Genomic DNA, 25,852 nt, shown 5'->3' with positions numbered 1-25,852 from the left:
GACATGGATCAACTGACATTCTTTCCCTAAGTATACATATGGAACAAATTTTCCCACATCCAATCCATTTCCTAAATTATAGGATCCCCTATTGCTTAAAAAGTCCGCCAAAAGGAGCCATATACATCATCAAAACATCATCAGGCCGCGTCACTACGTATGACCACATCCCTCGTTCCCGTCCGTCTCCCGGAAGTGACGTAAGCCGCGCCGTCATCAGCCGCGTCAAACCCGGAGAGGAAGGCACTCATAAGATTGAAATCTGACAACCAGCTGATTATTAAACCCACAGATAAGGGGGGAGGGGTCGTATTACTTAATATCAATGATTATGAAAAATAAATTTACCGTCCATTAGGTGACACCGGGACTTATAAAAAACTGAGGGGTAATCCAACTAATAAGATCTCCCTTAAGATCAAAGAGTTGATTGAGAAATTTAATAAGAAAGGGATCCTCACCGATAATGAGGCTAAATTCCTATTAATTGAAAATCCGGTAGTCCCTACACTGTATGTATTACCTAAGGTTCATAAAAATGCAACTCATCCCCCAGGACGACCCATCGTATCGGGAATTGATATGGAAACAAAGTGTGTCGGGGTGGTCTTAACTGGCGCTGAGCTGCTTAGGTGTAACAGATTTCTAAATAAATGTCACCACATTTAAAACAAGAAATAGAAAACCAGCAATTTGAAATACTGTCAAACACCACGGGGTAAATTTACTAAGCTCCCGATTTTGACCGAGATGCCGTTTTTTCATCAAAGTGTCATCTCGGTAATTTACTAAGCACTAATCACGGCAGTGATGAGGGCATTCGTAATTTTTTGCAAGTTCAGGTAAAAAATTACGAATGAATACACCATCGGTCAAAACGCGGCTGTTTAAGTATGAATCTCGGTCATTTACTAAGAAGTGCAAAGCAAAAAACAAACAAACACTGCCGTGAAAAATTACAACTCGTAAAAAAGTGCTAAAAAAAAACAGACCTACTTTTTTTTTCCGTGATTGGATAGGCATGCAGGGATCCATGAGATCCGTGCATGTATATCAGTGGGAAGGGGTGGGAAAGTTGTTATTTTATTTAAAAAAATTGCGTGGGGTCCCCCCTCCTAAGCATAACCAGCCTCGGGCTCTTTGAGCCGATCCTGGTTGCAGAAATATGGGGTAAAAATTGACAGGGGTTCCCCCATATTTAAGCAACCAGCATCGGGCTCTGCGCCTGGTCCTGGTTCCAAAAATACGGGGGACAAAAAGAGTAGGGGTCCCCCGTATTTTTAAAACCAGCACCGGGCTCCACTAGCTGGACAGATAATGCCACAGCCGGGGGTCACTTTGATATAGTGCCCTGCGGCCGTGGCATCAAAAATCCAACTAGTCACCCCTGGCCGGGGTACCCTGGGGGAGTGGGGACCCCTTCAATCAAGGGGTCCCCCCCCCAGCCACCCAAGGGCCAGGGGTGAAGCCCGAGGCTGTCCCCCCCCCATCCAATGGGCTGCGGATGGGGAGGCTGATAGCCTTTGTTGTCAAAGAAAAGATATTGTTTTTAGTAGCAGTACTACAAGGCCCAGCAAGCCTCCCCCGCATGCTGGTACTTGGAGAACCACAAGTACCAGCATGCGACGGAAAAACGGGCCCGCTGGTACCTGTAGTACTACTACTAAAAAAATACCCAAAAAAAGACAAGACACACACACCGTGAAAGTATAATTTTATTACATACATACACACATACATACATACTTACCTTAAGTTCCCACGCAGGTCGGTCCTCTTCTCCAGTAGAATCCAAGGGGAACCTGTTGAAGAAATTATACTCACGAGATCCAGGGGTCCAGGCTCCTCGGGAAATCCAGGGGTAATCCACGTACTTGACAAAAAAAACAAAACGGTGTCCCGACCACGAACTGAAAGGGGACCCATGTTTGCACATGGGTCACCTTTCCACGAATGCCAGAAACCCACTTTGACTTCTGTCTAAGTGGGTTTCTTCAGCCAATCAGGGAGCGCCACGTTGTAGCACTCTCCTGATCAGCTGTGTGGTCCTGTCCTCACTGACAGGCAGCACACGGCAGTGTTACAATGTAGCGCCTATGCGCTACATTGTAACCAATGATGGGAACTTTCTGCTCAGCGGTGACGTCACTTTAGGTCAACCGCAGGGCAGAAAGTTCCCATCATTGGTTACAATGTAGCGCATAGGCGCTACATTGTAACACTGCCGTGTGCTGCCTGTCAGTGAGGACAGGAGCTCACAGCCGATCAGGAGAGTGCTACAACGTGGCACTCCCTGATTGGCTGAAGAAACCCACTTAGACATCAGTCAGAGTGGGTTTCTGGCATTCGTGGAAAGGAGTCCCATGTGAAAACATGGGGCCCCTTTCAGTTCGTGGCTCGGCTTTCCGTTTTCTTATTTTATGCAAGTACGTGGATTACCCCTGGATTTCCCGAGGAGCCTGGACCCCTGGATCTCGTGAGTATAATTTCTTCAACAGGTTCCCCTTGGATTCTACTGGAGAAGAGGACCGACCTGCGTGGGAACTTAAGGTAAGTATGTATGTATGTGTGTATGTATGTAATAAAATTATACTTTCACGGTGTGTGTGTCTTGTCTTTTTTAGGGTATTTTTTTAGTAGTAGTACTACAGGTACCAGCGGGCCCGTTTTTCCGCCGCATGCTGGTACTTGTGGTTCTCCAAGTACCAGCATGCGGGGGAGGCTTGCTGGGCCTTGTAGTACTGCTACTAAAAACAATATCTTTTCTTTGACAACAAAGGCTATCAGCCTCCCCATCCGCAGCCCATTGGATGGGGGGGGACAGCCTCGGGCTTCACTCCTGGCCCTTGGGTGGCTGGGGGGGGGACCCCTTGATTGAAGGGGTCCCCACTCCCCCAGGGTACCCCGGCCAGGAGTGACTAGTTGGATTTTTGATGCCACGGCCGCAGGGCACTATATCAAAGTGACCCCCGGCTGTGGCATTATCTGTCCAGCTAGTGGAGCCCGGTGCTGGTTTTAAAAATACGGGGGACCCCTACTCTTTTTGTCCCCCGTATTTTTGGAACCAGGACCAGGCGCAGAGCCCGATGCTGGTTGCTTAAATATGGGGGAACCCCTGTCATTTTTTTCACCATATTTTTGCAACCAGGATCGGCTCAAAGAGCCCGAGGCTGGTTATGCTTAGGAGGGGGGACCCCACGCATTTTTTTTAATGATTTTACAGTGTTTAATTTAATAAAAAAAAAAAAAAAAACCCCAGCACGGATCACACAGATCCGGCCGAGATTGATTGTAAAAAAAGTCGGCAGTGTTTTGCTAATCACTGCCGTAAAAATAGGTAAAAAACCACGAATGACATCGACATCGGAACAAAAGAAAAACCCGAATACGACAGCTTAGTAAATCCATCGTAATCAATTCAAAAAGTTGCAATTTTACACTGTCGATGTCATTCGTGATTGAACTTGGACATGATTCTGGAAAATACGAATCTTAGTAAATGTACCCCCACTAGCGCTAAGGTAAAATATCACCATAACATCCCTTTAGGGCTGAGTGACAGATCCTTTTCCTCTCAGGTGTGTCTCCCGTTCAAGTAGACAGTCTCGGATTCTCAAATATGGATGTCATAGAAAAGATAAAATGAACAACCAATGTGTAGTATGTAATATCACAGCCTAATGGTATACATGTGATGTCCTAAGATAAATTAAGTGGATTCAGAGCGTACCCCACTCACACTGGGAGTGGAGATTTCAAGCGTATCAAGGTTTCTTTTATGGCAATATCCTTCATTAATTCATATAGCCCCCAGAGGTATCAAGGAATAGGGTCGCACTTAGACTTAATACTGGTAAAACTCTTGTAGCAGACAGTCGATGCGTACCCCAACACTCACACTTTGCAGGTGTGTTGTAAACATATAAAGGTATCTTTCTCTCTTTCAAGGGTAAGTTGAAACAAATGCGTACCGCCACTCACAATCTGAGACACTGTATGACTCCTATAAAGGTATCTTTCAATTTTCGTGTGAAGGTAACCACTGGGAAGTTCTAGTGTAGTCTCCCGACGTCGGTCATAAAGAAATGGAAACAAACCAATGTGTGACCAATTGTATCTATCAGGAGTATTCAGCAATTTCCTCCTAGTATGATATCCACTGATTTCAAACACCCTTCAGCACATATGAGTTAATGCGTACCCAAACACTCACACTCTGAAGTTAGGTGGTAACCATATAAAGGTATCTTTTGTGCCTCACTGCGTAATTAGCGGTAGTTAATATTGCGTACCCTGACTCACAATTTGATGTGTTTGGAGGACTCCTATCAAGGTATCTTTAGACTTCAGGTGGCCCATGCAGCTTAAATATTCAGATCATGTATTTTTCCGTTAACCCCCAAAAAAAGAAAAAATGGATGCTCTTACCACAATGAGTAAAAGAAAAGGGGTTACAGATTTTATTTAACAATACATGCCATGAAATATAAGTGGGGACAACCATGCACAAAGATGCACTGGGTAAATACAACTGGATAAAAACAGCAAAGAGAGATGGCACACTCTTGCAAAAAAACTTAACATAAAGAATAAAACAACAAAGTACAAGATAAAAAAATCCGGATAAAACAGCTACTCACACTCCTGTAAATCAACGCGTTTCAGCCCACATCTGGGCCTTTATCAAGATATATTGGAGTGTGTGAGTAGCCTGGTATTTAAAGGACACAGCGCCAATAAGGAGTGAGCAGGAAGTGACATCATAATTGCAGAAGGAATTTTTTTCCTATCTGCAGTTACATTCCCCTTGCTGTTTTTAATAAGCTATATGTTCTAAAGATCAATTTTTTTATATGTATAAAGATTCTCCTCACATAGTGTGAAAAATCTAACTAGAAACGTTAGAAACTGTGGTGTAACATCGCATGTTTCCACTTCCGGCGGAAGTGACATTACGGCATCACGGTGTTCATGGGAAATGTAGTAAACACTCTCAAGTCCGGCCACTCGTCGTTCATGGTTCAATCTGGACGGGAAATGACGTTGCGGCACCAAGCTGTTCATGGGAGATGTAGTTGTGTCTCACAAGTCCTGCCGTTCGTCACTCATAATCCGGTCTGGACAGGAAGTAATCTTGATGCCTCTTGGGAAATGTAGTATTTTTCCCTTACGGATTTAGATCGTTACCGGAAGTTAAGTTTTTTCACCCATTCAGCTGTTTAGGTGTCTTGGGAAATGTAGTTCTTTGCATGCCACACTTTGAGGATTTTGTATCGTGGAGTTCCCTGATTTGACTAGATAGTCAGATTCAACATATCTTCCATTGAATAATGTCATGATGTATTTAGTGCAATAGGTTCTAAAAAACAAGATCGCAGTCAGCATGTAACAGTGTAACAGTACACTTTCCATATTTTTGACATATATATGTAATAATCATAATAAATTTTTTTTTATATTAAAAGTGACATATAAAGTGCATTCAGTGTCTAATTTTTTTAAAAATAGTGATGAACACATTCCCGTTATTAGGGTTATGTAGTTAAATAACCAAGTGTCTATATAATACATAAGTGCTCAATTCCTAACTAGATATTGGTAGAGTGTTCCTCTGTGAATACAAACTTTAATAAAGTTTATATTGGTTATTTGTTATAGTGATAAATGTGCAAAAATGGTGACCAATACCCCATTATTTAGATATTTAAATATATTATTTTATAGGTGTCTAGCTTCATATCTACCATTAAGTGCTTCCTATAACTGGCAATTTGTGAGTGAGTCCCTAATCAGGGTCTATATTTCATAAATTCTGTGTGCAGACACTTCAAATAGAGGCAACAGGATAGAAGATTACATAAACCATTTGATCTCGAAGTCGCTGTTAAGGCCTGTGGGATCTAATGTGTTATAATTGAAGATCAGACTCATCTCAGTTTTCGCTAGTAGGGTTGCGGTGTTACTAGTACGTATGTTCCCCTTAATGTGTCTTAATCCATAAAACCCAGAGACTTCGGAAACACGGCAGCCATGTTTAAGCTTAAAATGGGCTGATAGAGAATGGGTTTCGAGACCTTTTTTGATATTACGGACGTGTTCACCCAGTCTGGTTTTTAATGGGCGCGATGTTCGTCCGATATAAGTCAAATTACAATTACAGGTGACAGCATAAATCACATTACTAGTGTCGCATGTAATGAAATCTCTTATTTCCACTATTTTTTCATTGATGGTTACTTTTTCAATTTTACTGGATCCCCCACTTTTAATGCTTCTACAGCCCATGCAGTTGCCGCACCTGAAAAAGCCCTTAGATCTTATTCTGGATGGCGGTAGTTGGGTGTGCAGAGTGCTGGAAACTAGTTTTGATTTGAGATTAGGGGCCCTGCGGTAAATATGGACCGGTCTATCTGGTGCCAAGGGGCCAATGACCGGGTCATTTTTAACCAGGTTCCAGTGTTTTTTTATAATTTTTTCAATCGATCTATGCTGGAAGGTAAAGTCTGTAATGAAGGCCCATTCATATTTTTTGTCTTTTATTTTTTTCCTATTGTCTGTGTGGAGAAGATCCCTGCGATCTATTCTGTTAACCTCTTCCAGGACATTGTTGATGGTATCACGATTGTATCCACAGGCCTCAAACTTTCGTGATAATGTGGATGCCTGTTGTTGAAAAGTAGTATTTTCACTACAATTTCTTTTGAGTCTTTTTAATTGCCCAACTGGGATCGAGTTAAGCCAGCTTTCATGATGGCAACTGTTTGTGGAAATGTATGTCCCAGAGTCTGTAGGTTTTGAAAATGTTTTGGTGTTGATTATGCCATCCTTGATATATACTGTTATATCGAGGAAGTTAACTGAATTTTGATCAATTTGAAAAGTCAAATTGATATTCTTATCATTAGAATTAAGATAATGGCAGAAGGCGTTCAGGGTGTCGATATTGCCCCGCCAAATGAAAAAAACGTCATCTATGTATCGGACATAGGACACCAGGCTCGACCCGAGCACGTCGGAGGACCAGATGGTTGTGGCCTCCCACAGCCCCAAAAAGAGGTTGGCGTAACTCGGGGCGAACCTGGTGCCCATCGCCGTGCCAGTCTTTTGGAGATAATACTGATCTTTGAAAAGAAAAAAATTATTTTCAAGAATGAATTGAACCCCTTCAATGATAAATTCCTTGATGTCCTCTGAAAGATCTGAAGCATCAAGGAAATGTTTCACTGCCTCTATACCAAAATCATGTTTTATGATGGTATAGAGTGAGGTGACGTCAGCCGTCACCAAAAAACTGCCCTCCTCCCATTTGATGGTTGCCAAGGTTCCCAAGAAATCCTTGGTGTCCCTCAAGTGGGATTTATTAGATAGAACCAACGGTTGGAGAACATGATCTATTACTTGCGATAGATTTGCAGTCAGGGAATCTACTCCCGAAATTATCGGCCTACCCGGTGGGTCCACCAAGCTTTTGTGGACCTTTGGGAGGATGTACAATACTGGAGTAATTGGGTTCTCCACTAGAATGAAACAGGATTCTTTATTACTCAAAGTCCCCATTTTTTCATATTTCTCGATCATGAGCTTTAATTTGGTTTTGACCTGTTCAGTGGGGTTGTTCCTAAGTTTTTTATAAACAGATGAATCGTTAAGTTGTCTGAACACTTCGTTCTCGTATTTTATAGTGTCCAACAAGACGATCCCCCCCCCCCCTTGTCTGCAGGTTTAATGATGAAGGACCCTGACTTCTTTAAATCGCCCAGTGCCTTTCTTTCTTTTGTTGTTAAATTGGATGTTTTTTTTGGGGCGACACTGTAATTTAGCTAAATCACTTATAACTAATTTAGAGAAGGATTCCAAAAGGGGCCCTTGCACGTGTTTTGGAAAAAAGATTGACTTGGGTCTATAAGGGGTAAGTGGTGGGGGATCTATTGGTTCACTGCTGTTATCATGGCTGGCAAAGAATTTTTTAACAGTTAGCTTCCTCACGTATTTTTGAACATCCACATAAAGATCAAATGGGTGGATGTAATTGCTTGGGGCGTATTTCAGGCCCTTTTCAAGCACTGAAATTTCATTTGCAGTTAAAGTATGTGAACTTAGATTAAATATTTTCACCTTTTTTAAAGAATCATTGAATTCCATAGTGTTTGTATCGGACTCTGGTATCTGTGTCTCGCTGGTAGCTAGAACTTCAGTGGGGGTCTTTTTATTCTTTCTTTTATTCTTTTTATGTTTTCTAGGTCTGGATTTTCCCCCTCTTTTGCCCCTTGGTCGAAACTGGGTGTTTATCTGAAGTTCGTTCGTTGGGTTCTCTCGTCTAAAAAACAGGGAGAGTCTTCCAAATTCTCCAGGGGGGAGAAATAGTTGGCAACCTGGACATCATCTGCATTCCATGAATCTCTATTTGTTCTTTTTTGTCTAGGTGGTCTAGCTGACCATGTTGGAGTCTGTGGTCTATACTGATAGCTCATATCGTTAGTCCTTGTTCTAAATTTCGCAGCCACTGTATTTCTAGAGGATCTATTCCTCCATTCAGGTGTATAGTCTCTACGTTGGTTCTCCTCAGTCTCCCATCTCTTATCCGGTCGATGTCTAAATCTATAGGTTGGAGTGGGCCTTGATTTGTATCTGTAACCTCCATCTCTCCTGTCTTTAAAGCTATCTTTTTCCTGCAGAGACAATTTTTTTATTGGTAAGATCTGGGAACCATATTTTCTATTATTCTTAAATCTTACCGGGGATCTTGCCTTACCATGGACTCCACTCTCAGATTCTGTGGAAGTATTTTTGTCCAATTTATCTCTATTATATTTTTTTACTTTCCTTTCTATTAATTGTCTCTGCGTTGTTCTTAATTTACTTTCTATTTCTTTTTCGAGAGCTTTGTAATCTTCTGAATTATTATAGGGAGAAGCTAGTGACTTATAGATCGCGATATCTTCATCTAGTTTATTCAGCTCTCTTTTTCTCTCCTCTATGATAAGTTTCATGAGGGAAAAGGAACAGGTGTCAATCGTGTTTTCCCATTCCTTTTTAAAGCCCTCTCTGGCCGTTTCAAAGGTAGAGATTTTTTGTATTTTTAGGCCGCGGGGGATTATTTCATTAGCTAAGTAACGTTCTAAGGTCGTCACTTCCCACCATAATTTACATTCTTTAATAAGGGTGGTTTCCAATTTGTTCATTATTCCATATATATCATCATCTATTAGTTCGGTTTCCAAATTATTGTCACCGAAGGTTTTCTCAAAAAGAGAGAGTCTTTGATCTCTATAGGAGAACATGATGGTAATCGGAATAAAAAACAAAAATGGATGTTAGCTGCCCGTCTAGACCCCTCCCGTTGGTGAAGAAAACTAATATGGAAACAAAGTGTGTCGGGGTGGTCTTAACTGGCGCTGAGCTGCTTAGGTGTAACAGATTTCTAAATAAATGTCACCACATTTAAAACAAGAAATAGAAAACCAGCAATTTGAAATACTGTCAAACACCACTAGCGCTAAGGTAAAATATCACCATAACATCCCTTTAGGGCTGAGTGACAGATCCTTTTCCTCTCAGGTGTGTCTCCCGTTCAAGTAGACAGTCTCGGATTCTCAAATATGGATGTCATAGAAAAGATAAAATGAACAACCAATGTGTAGTATGTAATATCACAGCCTAATGGTATACATGTGATGTCCTAAGATAAATTAAGTGGATTCAGAGCATACCCCACTCACACTGGGAGTGGAGATTTCAAGCGTATCAAGGTTTCTTTTATGGCAATATCCTTCATTAATTCATATAGCCCCCAGAGGTATCAAGGAATAGGGTCGCACTTAGACTTAATACTGGTAAAACTCTTGTAGCAGACAGTCGATGCGTACCCCAACACTCACACTTTGCAGGTGTGTTGTAAACATATAAAGGTATCTTTCTCTCTTTCAAGGGTAAGTTGAAACAAATGCGTACCGCCACTCACAATCTGAGACACTGTATGACTCCTATAAAGGTATCTTTCAATTTTCGTGTGAAGGTAACCACTGGGAAGTTCTAGTGTAGTCTCCCGACGTCGGTCATAAAGAAATGGAAACAAACCAATGTGTGACCAATTGTATCTATCAGGAGTATTCAGCAATTTCCTCCTAGTATGATATCCACTGATTTCAAACACCCTTCAGCACATATGAGTTAATGCGTACCCAAACACTCACACTCTGAAGTTAGGTGGTAACCATATAAAAGGTATCTTTTGTGCCTCACTGCGTAATTAGCGGTAGTTAATATTGCGTACCCTGACTCACAATTTGATGTGTTTGGAGGACTCCTATCAAGGTATCTTTAGACTTCAGGTGGCCCATGCAGCTTAAATATTCAGATCATGTATTTTTCCGTTAACCCCCAAAAAAAGAAAAAATGGATGCTCTTACCACAATGAGTAAAAGAAAAGGGGTTACAGATTTTATTTAACAATACATGCCATGAAATATAAGTGGGGACAACCATGCACAAAGATGCACTGGGTAAATACAACTGGATAAAAACAGCAAAGAGAGATGGCACACTCTTGCAAAAAAACTTAACATAAAGAATAAAACAACAAAGTACAAGATAAAAAAATCCGGATAAAACAGCTACTCACACTCCTGTAAATCAACGCGTTTCAGCCCACATCTGGGCCTTTATCAAGATATATTGGAGTGTGTGAGTAGCCTGGTATTTAAAGGACACAGCGCCAATAAGGAGTGAGCAGGAAGTGACATCATAATTGCAGAAGGAATTTTTTTCCTATCTGCAGTTACATTCCCCTTGCTGTTTTTAATAAGCTATATGTTCTAAAGATCAATTTTTTTATATGTATAAAGATTCTCCTCACATAGTGTGAAAAATCTAACTAGAAACGTTAGAAACTGTGGTGTAACATCGCATGTTTCCACTTCCGGCGGAAGTGACATTACGGCATCACGGTGTTCATGGGAAATGTAGTAAACACTCTCAAGTCCGGCCACTCGTCGTTCATGGTTCAATCTGGACGGGAAATGACGTTGCGGCACCAAGCTGTTCATGGGAGATGTAGTTGTGTCTCACAAGTCCTGCCGTTCGTCACTCATGATCCGGTCTCTGGGACATACATTTCCACAAACAGTTGCCATCATGAAAGCTGGCTTAACTCGATCCCAGTTGGGCAATTAAAAAGACTCAAAAGAAATTGTAGTGAAAATACTACTTTTCAACAACAGGCATCCACATTATCACGAAAGTTTGAGGCCTGTGGATACAATCGTGATACCATCAACAATGTCCTGGAAGAGGTTAACAGAATAGATCGCAGGGATCTTCTCCACACAGACAATAGGAAAAAAATAAAAGACAAAAAATATGAATGGGCCTTCATTACAGACTTTACCTTCCAGCATAGATCGATTGAAAAAATTATAAAAAAACACTGGAACCTGGTTAAAAATGACCCGGTCATTGGCCCCTTGGCACCAGATAGACCGGTCCATATTTACCGCAGGGCCCCTAATCTCAAATCAAAACTAGTTTCCAGCACTCTGCACACCCAACTACCGCCATCCAGAATAAGATCTAAGGGCTTTTTCAGGTGCGGCAACTGCATGGGCTGTAGAAGCATTAAAAGTGGGGGATCCAGTAAAATTGAAAAAGTAACCATCAATGAAAAAATAGTGGAAATAAGAGATTTCATTACATGCGACACTAGTAATGTGATTTATGCTGTCACCTGTAATTGTAATTTGACTTATATCGGACGAACATCGCGCCCATTAAAAACCAGACTGGGTGAACACGTCCGTAATATCAAAAAAGGTCTCGAAACCCATTCTCTATCAGCCCATTTTAAGCTTAAACATGGCTGCCGTGTTTCCGAAGTCTCTGGGTTTTATGGATTAAGACACATTAAGGGGAACATACGTACTAGTAACACCGCAACCCTACTAGCGAAAACTGAGATGAGTCTGATCTTCAATTATAACACATTAGATCCCACAGGCCTTAACAGCGACTTCGAGATCAAATGGTTTATGTAATCTTCTATCCTGTTGCCTCTATTTGAAGTGTCTGCACACAGAATTTATGAAATATAGACCCTGATTAGGGACTCACTCACAAATTGCCAGTTATAGGAAGCACTTAATGGTAGATATGAAGCTAGACACCTATAAAATAATATATTTAAATATCTAAATAATGGGGTATTGGTCACCATTTTTGCACATTTATCACTATAACAAATAACCAATATAAACTTTATTAAAGTTTGTATTCACAGAGGAACACTCTACCAATATCTAGTTAGGAATTGAGCACTTATGTATTATATAGACACTTGGTTATTTAACTACATAACCCTAATAACGGGAATGTGTTCATCACGATTTTTAAAAAAATTAGACACTGAATGCACTTTATATGTCACTTTTAATATAAAAATTTTTTTATTATGATTATTACATATATATGTCAAAAATATGGAAAGTGTACTGTTACACTGTTACATGCTGACTGCGATCTTGTTTTTTAGAACCTATTGCACTAAATACATCATGACATTATTCAATGGAAGATATGTTGAATCTGACTATCTAGTCAAATCAGGGAACTCCACGATACAAAATCCTCAAAGTGTGGCATGCAAAGAACTACATTTCCCAAGACACCTAAACAGCTGAATGGGTGAAAAAACTCCACTTCCGGTAACGATCTAAATCCGTAAGGGAAAAATACTACATTTCCCAAGAGGCATCAAGATTACTTCCTGTCCAGACCGGATCATGAGTGACGAACGGCAGGACTTGTGAGACACAACTACATCTCCCATGAACAGCTTGGTGCCGCAACGTCATTTCCCGTCCAGATTGAACCATGAACGACGCGTGGCCGGACTTGAGAGTGTTTACTACATTTCCCATGAACACCGTGATGCCGTAATGTCACTTCCGCCGGAAGTGGAAACATGCGATGTTACACCACAGTTTCTAACGTTTCTAGTTAGATTTTTCACACTATGTGAGGAGAATCTTTATACATATAAAAAAATTGATCTTTAGAACATATAGCTTATTAAAAACAGCAAGGGGAATGTAACTGCAGATAGGAAAAAAATTCCTTCTGCAATTATGATGTCACTTCCTGCTCACTCCTTATTGGCGCTGTGTCCTTTAAATACCAGGCTACTCACACACTCCAATATATCTTGATAAAGGCCCAGATGTGGGCTGAAACGCGTTGATTTACAGGAGTGTGAGTAGCTGTTTTATCCGGATTTTTTTATCTTGTACTTTGTTGTTTTATTCTTTATGTTAAGTTTTTTTGCAAGAGTGTGCCATCTCTCTTTGCTGTTTTTATCCAGTTGTATTTACCCAGTGCATCTTTGTGCATGGTTGTCCCCACTTATATTTCATGGCATGTATTGTTAAATAAAATCTGTAACCCCTTTTCTTTTACTCATTGTGGTAAGAGCATCCATTTTTTCTCTTTTTTGGGGTTAACGGAAAAATACATGATCTGAATATTTAAGCTGCATGGGCCACCTGAAGTCTAAAGATACCTTGATAGGAGTCCTCCAAACACATCAAATTGTGAGTCAGGGTACGCAATATTAACTACCGCTAATTACGCAGTGAGGCACAAAAGATACCTTTATATGGTTACCACCTAACTTCAGAGTGTGAGTGTTTGGGTACGCATTAACTCATATGTGCTGAAGGGTGTTTGAAATCAGTGGATATCATACTAGGAGGAAATTGCTGAATACTCCTGATAGATACAATTGGTCACACATTGGTTTGTTTCCATTTCTTTATGACCGACGTCGGGAGACTACACTAGAACTTCCCAGTGGTTACCTTCACACGAAAATTGAAAGATACCTTTATAGGAGTCATACAGTGTCTCAGATTGTGAGTGGCGGTACGCATTTGTTTCAACTTACCCTTGAAAGAGAGAAAGATACCTTTATATGTTTACAACACACCTGCAAAGTGTGAGTGTTGGGGTACGCATCGACTGTCTGCTACAAGAGTTTTACCAGTATTAAGTCTAAGTGCGACCCTATTCCTTGATACCTCTGGGGGCTATATGAATTAATGAAGGATATTGCCATAAAAGAAACCTTGATACGCTTGAAATCTCCACTCCCAGTGTGAGTGGGGTACGCTCTGAATCCACTTCATTTATCTTAGGACATCACATGTATACCATTAGGCTGTGATATTACATACTACACATTGGTTGTTCATTTTATCTTTTCTATGACATCCATATTTGAGAATCCGAGACTGTCTACTTGAACGGGAGACACACCTGAGAGGAAAAGGATCTGTCACTCAGCCCTAAAGGGATGTTATGGTGATATTTTACCTTAGCGCTAGTGGTGTTTGACAGTATTTCAAATTGCTGGTTTTCTGTATCGGGAATTGAGTCTGCCACGTCAAATCTGTCACAATGGATTGACTACCATCTTCAACCTTTGGTGTCACTCAACCCCTCACATCTTAAGGATACACGGGACACCCTTGAATTTTTGGAAAAGATAAAATGGGAGGATAGTTACTTCCTTATAACAGCTGATGTCAGCTCCCTCTATACGATTATTGATCACCAACAAGGGATAGAGGCTGTCTGCACTAAATTAATGACCACCACCCTTGATCCCTCACTTCAGGAATTCATTCGGGAAGGTATATTCTTCATACTTAACAATAATTATTTTATTTTTAAAAATGAGTATTTCATCCAGAAGAGAGGGACCGCCATGGGCACCAGGTTCGCCCCGAGTTACGCCAATATTTTCATGGGCGTATGGGAGGATGAGGTAGTGTGGAATAACAACCCACACGGGGCGAACCTGGTGGCCTGGCGGAGGTATATAGACGACATAATTTTCGTCTGGAAAGGGAATAGAGAAGAGTTAGACTCTTTCTGTGCCTACCTCAACTCTAATGACAGGAATATTGTTCTAACATTTAATATTGATAAACACCGGATAGATTTCCTAGACCTTAGTTTATACGTGGAAGAAGGGGTCCTAAAAACGAAGAATTTAATCAAGCCAACCGACTCAAGGGCATATATCCAAAGGGACAGTTGTCATCACGACAACTGGTTAAAATCGATACCTATAGGGCAGTTTAAACGGTTAAGACGGAACTGCACTGAGAACTCTACTTTTAATGAACAGGCGGCTGAAATGAAAGATAACTTTTTAGCCTGTGGCTATGATGAGAAAAGTGTCCTGAGTTCATTAGAAATCGCCCAAAACACTGATAGAAAAGATCTTATATATAAAGAACGGAAGACAAATAGGGAAGATGAAAGATTTAAGTGGGCCTTCACAACACAATTTACCTCACAACATAAACAAGTAGAAGGGGTTCTGAAGAAACACTGGAACTTGTTAAAAAGGGATCCGGTTATTGGAAATGATATCCCTGAAAAACCTCTATGCATATTTAGAAGAGCACCAAACCTTAAATCACAGCTGGTCAAAAGTTTATGCCCAACACCAGTAAACATCCCCACGATAACATCAAAGGGTTTCTATAGATGTGGAGACTGTGTAGGATGCAAGAACGTAAAGAATACCTTTGGTAACAAAAAAGAGGATGTTAACATAAATGGGAAAATGTGTAAGATTCAGGAGTTTATAACTTGCAACACCAATAACGTTGTCTATGGGATTGAGTGTTCATGCCATCTATTTTATATTGGCAGAACAAGTAGGCCGCTAAAAATACGAATTAGTGAGCACCTACGCAATATTAAAAAGGGGACAGAAACCCATGCTTTATCTTCACATTTTAAAGATGAACACAGCTGTGATATTAAACACATTATTAATTTTTATGGTCTGAAAAAAGTTAGTGGTGACATAAGACACAGTGATATTAATAAAAGGTTGGCTAAAATGGAAATGAATATGATACATTGTTTTAAGACACTGAAACCAGAGGGTATTAACAAAGACTTTGAGTTGAAGTGGTTTTTATAATGTATACCCATTGCATCCAAGAAAGAATCTAATACATGCATTTTTATATTAAGGTACATTAGATGAAGATCCAATACAGCTGAGTTATTAAAATCTACTACATCGTGATATACAAATATGTTCCGCCGATGATGACATCATGGGATATTTATTGTGAAAGATAAGCCGAGAACATTTGGAATCCATTTCGGGTATTAGTTTCCATCCCTCGAGTGCCATATAAGATTAAGGATGGAGCGTGGAATAAGACTTCCGGGTGTAATGCCGATGATGACGACGCGGTATACATCACTTCCGGGAGGCGAAGGTCTGAAACGCAACACTGGACTTCCGGGTTTGACGCGGCTGATGACGGCGCGGCTTACGTCACTTCCGGGAGACGGACGGGAACGAGGGATGTGGTCATACGTAGTGACGCGGCCTGATGATGTTTTGATGATGTATATGGCTCCTTTTGGCGGACTTTTTAAGCAATAGGGGATCCTATAATTTAGGAAATGGATTGGATGTGGGAAAATTTGTTCCATATGTATACTTAGGGAAAGAATGTCAGTTGATCCATGTCTAGTTTTAGGGATAGCTCATGTTTACCACCTAGTGGGTATAAAAGGCCCACTGTATGCACACCTTCCTTATGCCTTGAGGAAGATACTGTGGGTATCGAAACGCGTTGGCAAGGAAGGTGAACAGACAGAGGGATTCCTATCTAGGATTTGGAGGTCGAACTTCAGGGACGCCTGTTGGCCCCCCAGTCCATGCTCATATTGTCTACTTCTTGGAGTGGACAACACCATCTGGTAGGAGTCCCAGCTTCTGTATTTTAGGATTACATCTTGTTGTGATTTTAACAGAGTGGGTTCATACATTTGTCCCACATGATTTTATAAAAATAAAATGCTGTAAGGTTTTACACTATGGAGGCTTTTCTTTTCTTATTGTATAACTGTGGAAGTGAAGAACCCACATACCATTTGAAGAAGACCAGACAGACCCCACGGTGATATCCGCTCCTCCAAAGCTTTATTGTCTACTTACGGTAGACCATCAGAAGGGGTACGAGTCATCACCTCAATATTTGATATTGTTTTCATTCATTACCATATTACGCTATGTTTATTTTTGTTCTTTTGAGGTATTGAGTATCACTGATCTATGTGAACCTCGAGAAGGAAAAGAACCAGTTCTGTTTGGGCCATTTACTTGAGGAGTTGTGCGCTTTTCGTGTGGTGGTATTGTTCCATTGTATTACTATATAAGTCCTCTGACGTGGACTAGCGCACCGATCCCTCTTTCTTTCTAAAGGTAGTTACATTTACAAAATGACTTAATGTTCTTAGGACTTTACGGAAAATGCAATTTATTCTGTTCTGCTCAGAGTTTAAGTCCTTTCTAATTACAGACAAAGTTCTGTTTACAAAAAGGATTTTTAAAAGGTCTTTCAATACATTCAGAAAGAAGATACCATATTATTCAAATTAAATAAGTCAGATTTTGGAGTTACATCTTATTTTCAAAGTGCTGAATGATGGAATGTATAACTATACATAGATACAGTTTGCGGGTTACCAAATACAACAACTTGTTTAACAAGGGAGCCAAATGACATTGGATTTAAAAGAATGTTTGGAATGCAAGTACTTTTAAATACTGGTTTAATATTATGCTCATAACTAATATCCCTTTTGTTACCATTAATGCAAGGTTCCTCTCTGTGGTACTATATTTCCTCATCTTTTCCACAGCAGACCATGCTTCTTTAATAAAATATCCAAAAAACTGAAAGCAGCAGAAAATGAATGTTTTCCATATGTGTACAAAAAAAAAAAATCCCTTCACATTTTCTCTTCAGATACAATTTAAAGTCTGTTTTAGAAAATGTATTTAAATCCAAACTATTTGCACTGGGATTCAGCCCAAACACACAGAAACATTATTATTCCTTCAGTTTCTGTTTGTTAGATACACCCATCTAATTGATCAGCATAAAATCATCCCCTTCAAATCAACGTAAAGCTCACAGGTAAACGGCATGCAGTATACACCTGCTGTAAAAGGAACGTGCTCACTGGTGACAGCACTCATACCATAAAAAGTAAAAACAATAATGCATTCTGCTGGAGAAAAGTAGTGACTTGGATACACAGCCAATACTGAAGTCAGATGAGAGGCAGGTCGCAGCTTTCCACACGCCTGTGTATTGCGGTTTTCAGCCATGTTTAAGACATCCATATCACACTACATCAATAAATAAATGCAGTCAACAGTGCTTTCCTCTCCTGAGGAATCCAGTGGAAGACTTGTACAGAGAATGCAGCTTATTCAGTTAGTTTTGGCAGGTTCCTTTTTACTTGACTTGTATTCCTTTGCTATCTTCAACAGAGACAGCAAGATTGGGACAGCCATGGGCAAGAATAGAGGGATATAGATGGCAAATTTCTGATCGTCTGGAAAGTACAAAAGGTGAAGTAGTGAGGGGTCAAAGAAAGCCTTCTCCGAAGATGTAATGGCTTCTTTGCTTGCTTTAAAGGCATTCTCCAGCCTGCCAGCTTCCAATTCAGACAGTGCAATCTGAATAGAGGACACAGAGTGGTATACCTATGGAGAAACACACTTGTTATAGTCAGAACAACCAGAATATCCATCCTGTGTCCATGTTCAGTGTGAGGACATCCTGATAACTTGCACTGCTGGTGATACTGTAGAACAGAGGTGGTGTCAAAATCGTGGACCTCCAGCTGTTGTGGAACTACATATCCTAGCATGCATTGCCATACAGTTTGTATTAGGGACTGCTGCAACTGTGGCAGGGCATGCTGGGATGTGTAGTTCCACAACAGCTGGAGGACTGTGAGTTTGACACCCCTGCTGTAGAAAATGCAATAAGGACTATTGGAGGATACAAACAAGGTTTTTTTCCTATTTTTGTTTTTTTGAAGATGTCAGATTCATACCATATGAAGTTTAACATGTGGATAGTATAGGGTTATAGTTGTCAGACAATTTATTGACACAAGTGACTTTACTGTGCCTTTCTCGCTACTTCCACTTAATAGCTAACTTATGGCTGCGACAGGTCAGATGCCTCAGGGCTTAAATTACACACAAAAAAATCCAGGATCTGCAAACAAAAGGGCGACAGTACAAGGATTTGGGATAACCAGACTGACACTGGAAATACAAATTCAGAAGCAAGAAGTGGTAAGAAGAAAATATACATAAACCAAGCTATGAAAAAGACAGGAGAGATGTACAGGGTAGGCCAGAATGCAGCCACACAATACAGACTAGGGCTACACACACAGAATTAGCTAGATAGACCAGACAATTTGGGGGATGTAGCCTGAGGTAGAACAGAAAAGAAACCAGCAAATTGCTGAACGAAGACCAGAGATTTATAGAGACGTCATCTTCGAGATAGGAAAAAAACAAGCTCCATCCTGCCATTGCTAACACAAGACTGTGCTTGTTAACAGGTGCTTACATACATACATACATACATACATACATACATACATATACATACATACATGCTCACTAGTGATGAGCGGGTTCGGTTTCTCGGAAACCGAACCCCCCCGAACTTCACCCATTTTACACGGGTCCGAGGCATACTCGGATTCTCCCGTATGGCTCGGTTAACCCGAGCGCGCCCGAACGTCATCATCCCGCTGTCGGATTCTCGCGAGATTCGGATTCTATATAAGCAGCCGCGCGTCGCCGCCATTTTCACTCGTGCATTGGAAATGTTAGGGAGAGGACGTGGCTGGCGTCCTCTCCGTTATTGTTGAACTTGATTGTGCATTATTGCTTAATTCACTGTGGGGAGGACTGGGGAGCAGCTGTATAATATAGGAGGAGTACAGTGCAGAGTTTTGCTGATCAGTGACCACCAGTTATCCGTTCTCTGCCTGAAAAACGCTCCATATCTGTGCTCAGTGTGCTGCATATATCTGTGCTCACACTGCTTAATTGTGGGGACTGGGGAGCAGCTGTATTATATAGGAGGAGTACAGTGCAGAGTTTTGCTGACAGTGACCACCAGTATACGTTGTCTGCCTGAAAAACACTCCATATCTGTGCTCAGTGTGCTGCTTTATTGTGGGGACTGGGGACCACCAGTATAATATTATATAGGAGGAGTACAGTGCAGAGTTTTGCTGACACAGTGACCACCAGTATACTATATATAGCAGTACGGTAGGCCACTGCTGTGCCTACCTCTGTGTCGTCATTAAGTATACTATCCATCTACATTCTATACCTGTGGTGCATTTTAGTTTTGCAGTTTGCTGACACAGTGACCACAGTATACTATATATAGCAGTACGGTAGCCACTGCTGTACCTACCTCTGTGTCGTCATTCATTAAGTATACTATCCATCTACATTCTATACCTGTGGTGCATTTTAGTTTTGCAGTTTGCTGACACAGTGACCACCAGTATACTATATATAGCAGTACGGAAGGCCACTGCTGTACCTACCTCTGTGTCGTCATTAAGTATACTATCCATCTACATTCTATACCTGTGGTGCATTTTAGTTTTGCAGATTGCGGACAGTGACCACCAGTATATATAGCAGTACGGTACGGAAGGCCACTGCTCTACCTACCTCTGTGTCGTCAAGTATACTATCCATCCATACCTGTGGTGCATTTCAGTGGTGCGCAGTATATATAGTAGTAGGCCATTGCTATTGATAGTTACTGGCATATAATTCCACACATTAAAAAATGGAGAACAAAAATGTGGAGGTTAAAATAGGGAAAGATCAAGATCCACTTCCACCTCGTGCTGAAGCTGCTGCCACTAGTCATGGCCGAGACGATGAAATGCCATCAACGTCGTCTGCCAAGGCCGATGCCCAATGTCATAGTAGAGAGCATGTAAAATCCAAAAAACAAAAGTTCAGTAAAATGACCCAAAAATCAAAATTAAAAGCGTCTGAGGAGAAGCGTAAACTTGCCAATATGCCATTTACGACATGGAGTGGCAAGGAACGGCTGAGGCCCTGGCCTATGTTCATGGCTAGTGGTTCAGCTTCAAATGAGGATGGAAGCACTCATCCTCTCGCTAGAAAAATGAAAAGACTTAAGCTGGCAAAAGCACAGCAAAGAACTGTGCGTTCTTCTAAATCACAAATCCCCAAGGAGAGTCCAATTGTGTCGGTTGCGATGCCTGACCTACCCAACACTGGACAGGAAGAGCTTGCGTCTTCCACCATTTGCACGCCCCCTGCAAGTGCTGGAAGGAGCACCCGCAGTCCAGTTCCTGATAGTCAAATTGAAGATGTCACTGTTGAAGTACACCAGGATGAGGATATGGGTGTTGCTGGCGCTGGGGAGGAAATTGACAAGGAGGATTCTGATGGTGAGGTGGTTTGTTTAAGTCAGGCACCCGGGGAGACACCTGTTGTCCGTGGGACGAATATGGCCATTAACATGCCTGGTCAAAATACAAAAAAAATCAACTCTTCGGTGTGGAATTATTTCAACACAAATGCGGACAACAGGTGTCAAGCCGTGTGTTGCCTTTGTCAAGCTGTAATAAGTAGGGGTAAGGACGTTAACCACCTCGGAACATCCTCCCTTATACGTCACCTGCAGCGCATTCATCATAAGTCAGTGACAAGTTCAAAAACTTTGGGTGACAGCGGAAGCAGTCCACTGACCACTAAATCCCTTCCTCTTGTAACCAAGCTCCTACAAACCACACCACCAACTCCCTCAGTGTCAATTTCCTCCTTACCCAGGAAAGCCAATAGTCCTGCAGGCCATGTCACTGGCAAGTCTGACGAGTCCTCTCCTGCCTGGGATTCCTCCGATGCATCCTCGAGTGTAACGCCTACTGCTGCTGGCGCTGCTGTTGTAGCTGCTGGGAGTCGATCGTCATCCCAGAGGGGAAGTCGGAAGACCACTTGTACTACTTCCAGTAAGCAATTGACTGTCCAACAGTCCTTTGCGAGGAAGATGAAATATCACAGCAGTCATCCTGCTGCAAAGCAGATAACTCAGGCTTTGGCAGCCTGGGCGGTGAGAAACGTGGTTCCGGTATCCACCGTTAATTCAGAGCCAACTAGAGACTTGACTGAGGTACTGTGTCCCCGGTACCAAATACCATCTAGGTTCCATTTCTCTAGGCAGGCGATACCGAAAATGTACACAGACCTCAGAAAAAGACTCACCAGTGTCCTAAAAAATGCAGTTGTACCCAATGTCCACTTAACCACGGACATGTGGACAAGTGGAGCAGGGCAGACTCAGGACTATATAACTGTGACAGCCCACTGGGTAGATGTATTGCCTCCCGCAGCAAGAACAGCAGCGGCGGCACCAGTAGCAGCATCTCGCAAACGCCAACTCGTTCCTAGGCAGGCTACGCTTTGTATCACCGCTTTCCAGAAGAGGCACACCGCTGACAACCTCTTACGGAAACTGAGGATCATCATCGCAGAATGGCTTACCCCAATTGGACTCTCCTGGGGATTTGTGACATCGGACAACGCCAGCAATATTGTGCGTGCATTACATCTGGGCAAATTCCAGCACGTCCCATGTTTTGCACATACATTGAATTTGGTGGTGCAGAATTTTTTAAAAAACGACAGGGGCGTGCAAGAGATGCTGTCGGTGGCCCGAAGAATTGCGGGCCACTTTCGGCATTCAGCCACCGCGTACAGAAGACTGGAGCACCACACCAAACATTCCTGAACCTGCCCTGCCATCATCTGAAGCAAAAGGTGGTAACGAGGTGGAATTCAACCCTCTATATGCTTCAGAGGATGGAGGAGCAGCAAAAGGCCATTCAAGCCTATACATCTGCCCACGATATAGGCAAAGGAGGGGGAATGCACCTGACTCAAGCGCAGTGGAGAATGATTTCAACATTGTGCAAGGTTCTGCAACCCTTTGAACTTGCCACACGTGAAGTCAGTTCAGACACTGCCAGCCTGAGTCAGGTCATTCCCCTCATCAGGCTTTTGCAGAAGAAGCTGGAGACATTGAAGGAGGAGCTAAAACAGAGCGATTCCGCTAGGCATGTGGGACTTGTGGATGGAGCCCTAATTCGCTTAACCAGGATTCACGGGTGGTCAATCTGTTGAAATCAGAGCACTACATTTTGGCCACAGTGCTCGATCCTAGATTTAAAACCTACGTTGTATCTCTCTTTCCGGCAGACACAAGTCTGCAGAGGTTCAAAGACCTGCTGGTGAGAAAATTGTCAAGTCAAGCGGAACGTGACCCGTCAACATCTCCTCCTTCACATTCTCCCGCAACTGGGGGTGCGAGGAAAAGGCTAAGAATTCCGAGCCCACCCGCTGTCGGTGATGCAGGGCAGTCTGGAGCGAGTGCTGACATCTGGTCCGGACTGAAGGACCTGCCAACGATTACTGACATGTCGTCTACTGTCACTTCATATGATTCTCTCACCATTGAAAGAATGGTGGAGGATTATATGAGTGACCGCATCCAAGTAGGCACGTCAGACAGTCCGTACGTATACTGGCAGGAAAAAGAGGCAATTTGGAGGCCCTTGCACAAACTGGCTTTATTCTACCTAAGTTGCCCTCCCTCCAGTGTGTACTCCGATAGAGTGTTTAGTGCAGCCGCTCACCTTGTCAGCAATCGGCGTACGAGGTTACTTCCAGAAAATGTGGAGAAGATGATGTTCATCAAAATGAATTATAATCAATTCCTCCGTGGAGACATTCACCAGCAGCAATTGCCTCCACAAAGTACACAGGGACCTGAGATGGTGGATTCCAGTGGGGACGAATTAATAATCTGTGAGGAGGGGGATGTACACAGTGAAAGGGGTGAGGAATCGGAGGATGATGATGAGGTGGACATCTTGCCTCTGTAGAGCCAGTTTGTGCAAGGAGAGATTGATTGCTTCTTTTTTTGGTGGGGGCCCAAACCAACCCGTCATTTCAGTCACAGTCGTGTGGCAGACCCTGTCGCTGAAATGATGGGTTTGTTAAAGTGTGTATGTCCTGTTTATACAACATAAGGGTGGGTGGGAGGGCCCAAGGACAATTCCATCTTGCACCTCTTTTTTCTTTCATTTTTCTTTGCATCATGTGCTGTTTGGGGACAATTTTTTTGAAGTGCCATCCTGCCTGACGCTGCAGTGCCACTCCTAGATGGGCCAGGTGTTTGTGTCGGCCACTTGTGTCGCTTAGCTTAGTCACACAGCGACCTTGGTGCGCCTCTTTTTTTCTTTGCATCATGTGCTGTTTGGGGACTATTTTTTTTGAAGTCCCATCCTGCCTGACACTGCAGTGCCACTCCTAGATGGGCCAGGTGTTTGTGTCGGCCACTTGTGTTGCTTAGGTTAGCCATCCAGCGACCTCGGTGCAAATTTTAGGACTAAAAATAATATTGTGAGGTGTGAGGTGTTCAGAATAGACTGGAAATGAGTGGAAATTATGGTTATTGAGGTTAATAAAACTATGGGATCAAAATGACCCCCAAATTCTATGATTTAAGCTGTTTTTTAGGGTTTTTTGTAAAAAAACACCCGAATCCGACAAAAAAATTTCGGTGAGGTTTTGCCAAAACGCGTCCGAATCCAAAACACGGCCGCGGAACCGAATCCAAAACCAAAACCCGAAAAATGTCCGGTGCACATCACTAACGTCGCACACACACACACACATATATACATATATACATATATATATATATATATACACAGCCAGCTATATACAAATACTTTTCCAAATACATTTAAAGCAATGCATAAAACAATGGGTGAATAACCTGTGTAGGAGGTAAACGATCTGTTTGGTAAATATATCGTTGACATATTTGTGCGCAACTTAAAGTGTCTGGTGTAGTCCTGGGATGAAAGTTAGCAGGACGGGTCTATCCACATTACCAGATCTATTTCATCCCAGGGATACATTGGATATAATTATCTTTATGATCATTTGGATTACAAAAATTAAGAAGTTGTGCACAAAAGGATAATTTTCGATGTACTGCCTCCATTGTGTTTGGGAGAAGTAAAGAGTATATTGGGCTTACCATCAGATATTTACCCGACACTCCATATGGTAACTATATATTTAACAAACACTGTTCACCTCCTATACAGGTTATTCACCCATTGTTTTATGCATTGCTTTATTGGCACCATTATCATTATTGAGTGTTTTTAGTGATTTGTGCAAGTGTAAATGTATTTCGGCTGTGTTGCTGTATAATAAATATAAAGGTGCACACACAGTGAGATTTGGGCTAACCTCGATTCTCACTATGCGACAGTGGCTAGGTCTGCATCGCAAGCACATAATGACTGTGCTTGCGATACTATGTGCGATTTTGGCCAAGTGTCAATTTTGACTATCTTTTTTACGAGATCAAAATTTACTTGACTGCACAGTCCATCTAGGCTTGCGATGCCAACCTCGCATCGGCATCGCAAGGTGACTTTCACCTTGCCATCTGCACTAACTTTTCTTACGATTTTGACTATATAGTCAAAATTGTAAGAAAATATCTCACAGTGTGTACACACCGTAAATATATGCCATATAATAATAAATATTCACTTATAGCATATATATATTTCTAATTGTGTTTTTTCTCTCCTTATCAGACTCTATGATTAGAACTAGCGCAAAACACCTGTTCTAGTTGTCTTTTTCATACATTGGCTATCTTGCAAATGTATGTATTTAATATATGTGCACAAGCATATATATGTACAGTTTTTGCTGCTGAGGTTTTACAGTTTGATATTTAAATTCTAATTTTTGTTTATTTTTCTCTGTGTGACATAATACACACACTACAGTATACTCAAAAAGATTACCTTGCAATGTTATTTTTTTCAATTAGTTACTTTACAACAA

The 25,852-nt window shown here is 41.6% G+C and overlaps 1 protein-coding gene across 2 annotated transcripts in view; it reads right to left on the bottom strand.

Annotated features, from left to right (window-relative positions):
- Positions 1-4,437: 4,437 nt before the first annotated feature.
- The window catches only part of PIGS (phosphatidylinositol glycan anchor biosynthesis class S), a 72,975-nt gene continuing 51,560 nt past the window's right edge, over positions 4,438-25,852 (bottom strand). Inside the window, exon 12 of one of the 2 annotated variants that reach the window (XM_063955980.1) lies at positions 4,438-5,359. In XM_063955980.1, the coding sequence (XP_063812050.1) occupies positions 5,345-5,359 (15 nt within the window). In that variant the 3' untranslated portion in view covers positions 4,438-5,344. Of the gene's footprint in view, positions 5,360-17,331; positions 18,587-25,852 lie in introns of those variants that run through there. The other variant, XM_063955979.1, reaches the window with a different exon arrangement.

This window comes from Pseudophryne corroboree, chromosome 2 (genome assembly GCF_028390025.1).
Source record: "Pseudophryne corroboree isolate aPseCor3 chromosome 2, aPseCor3.hap2, whole genome shotgun sequence".
NCBI lineage: Eukaryota > Metazoa > Chordata > Amphibia > Anura > Myobatrachidae > Pseudophryne > Pseudophryne corroboree.
Note: the sequence above shows the minus strand (reverse complement) of the source record. Positions and strands in the feature narration are given on the sequence as shown.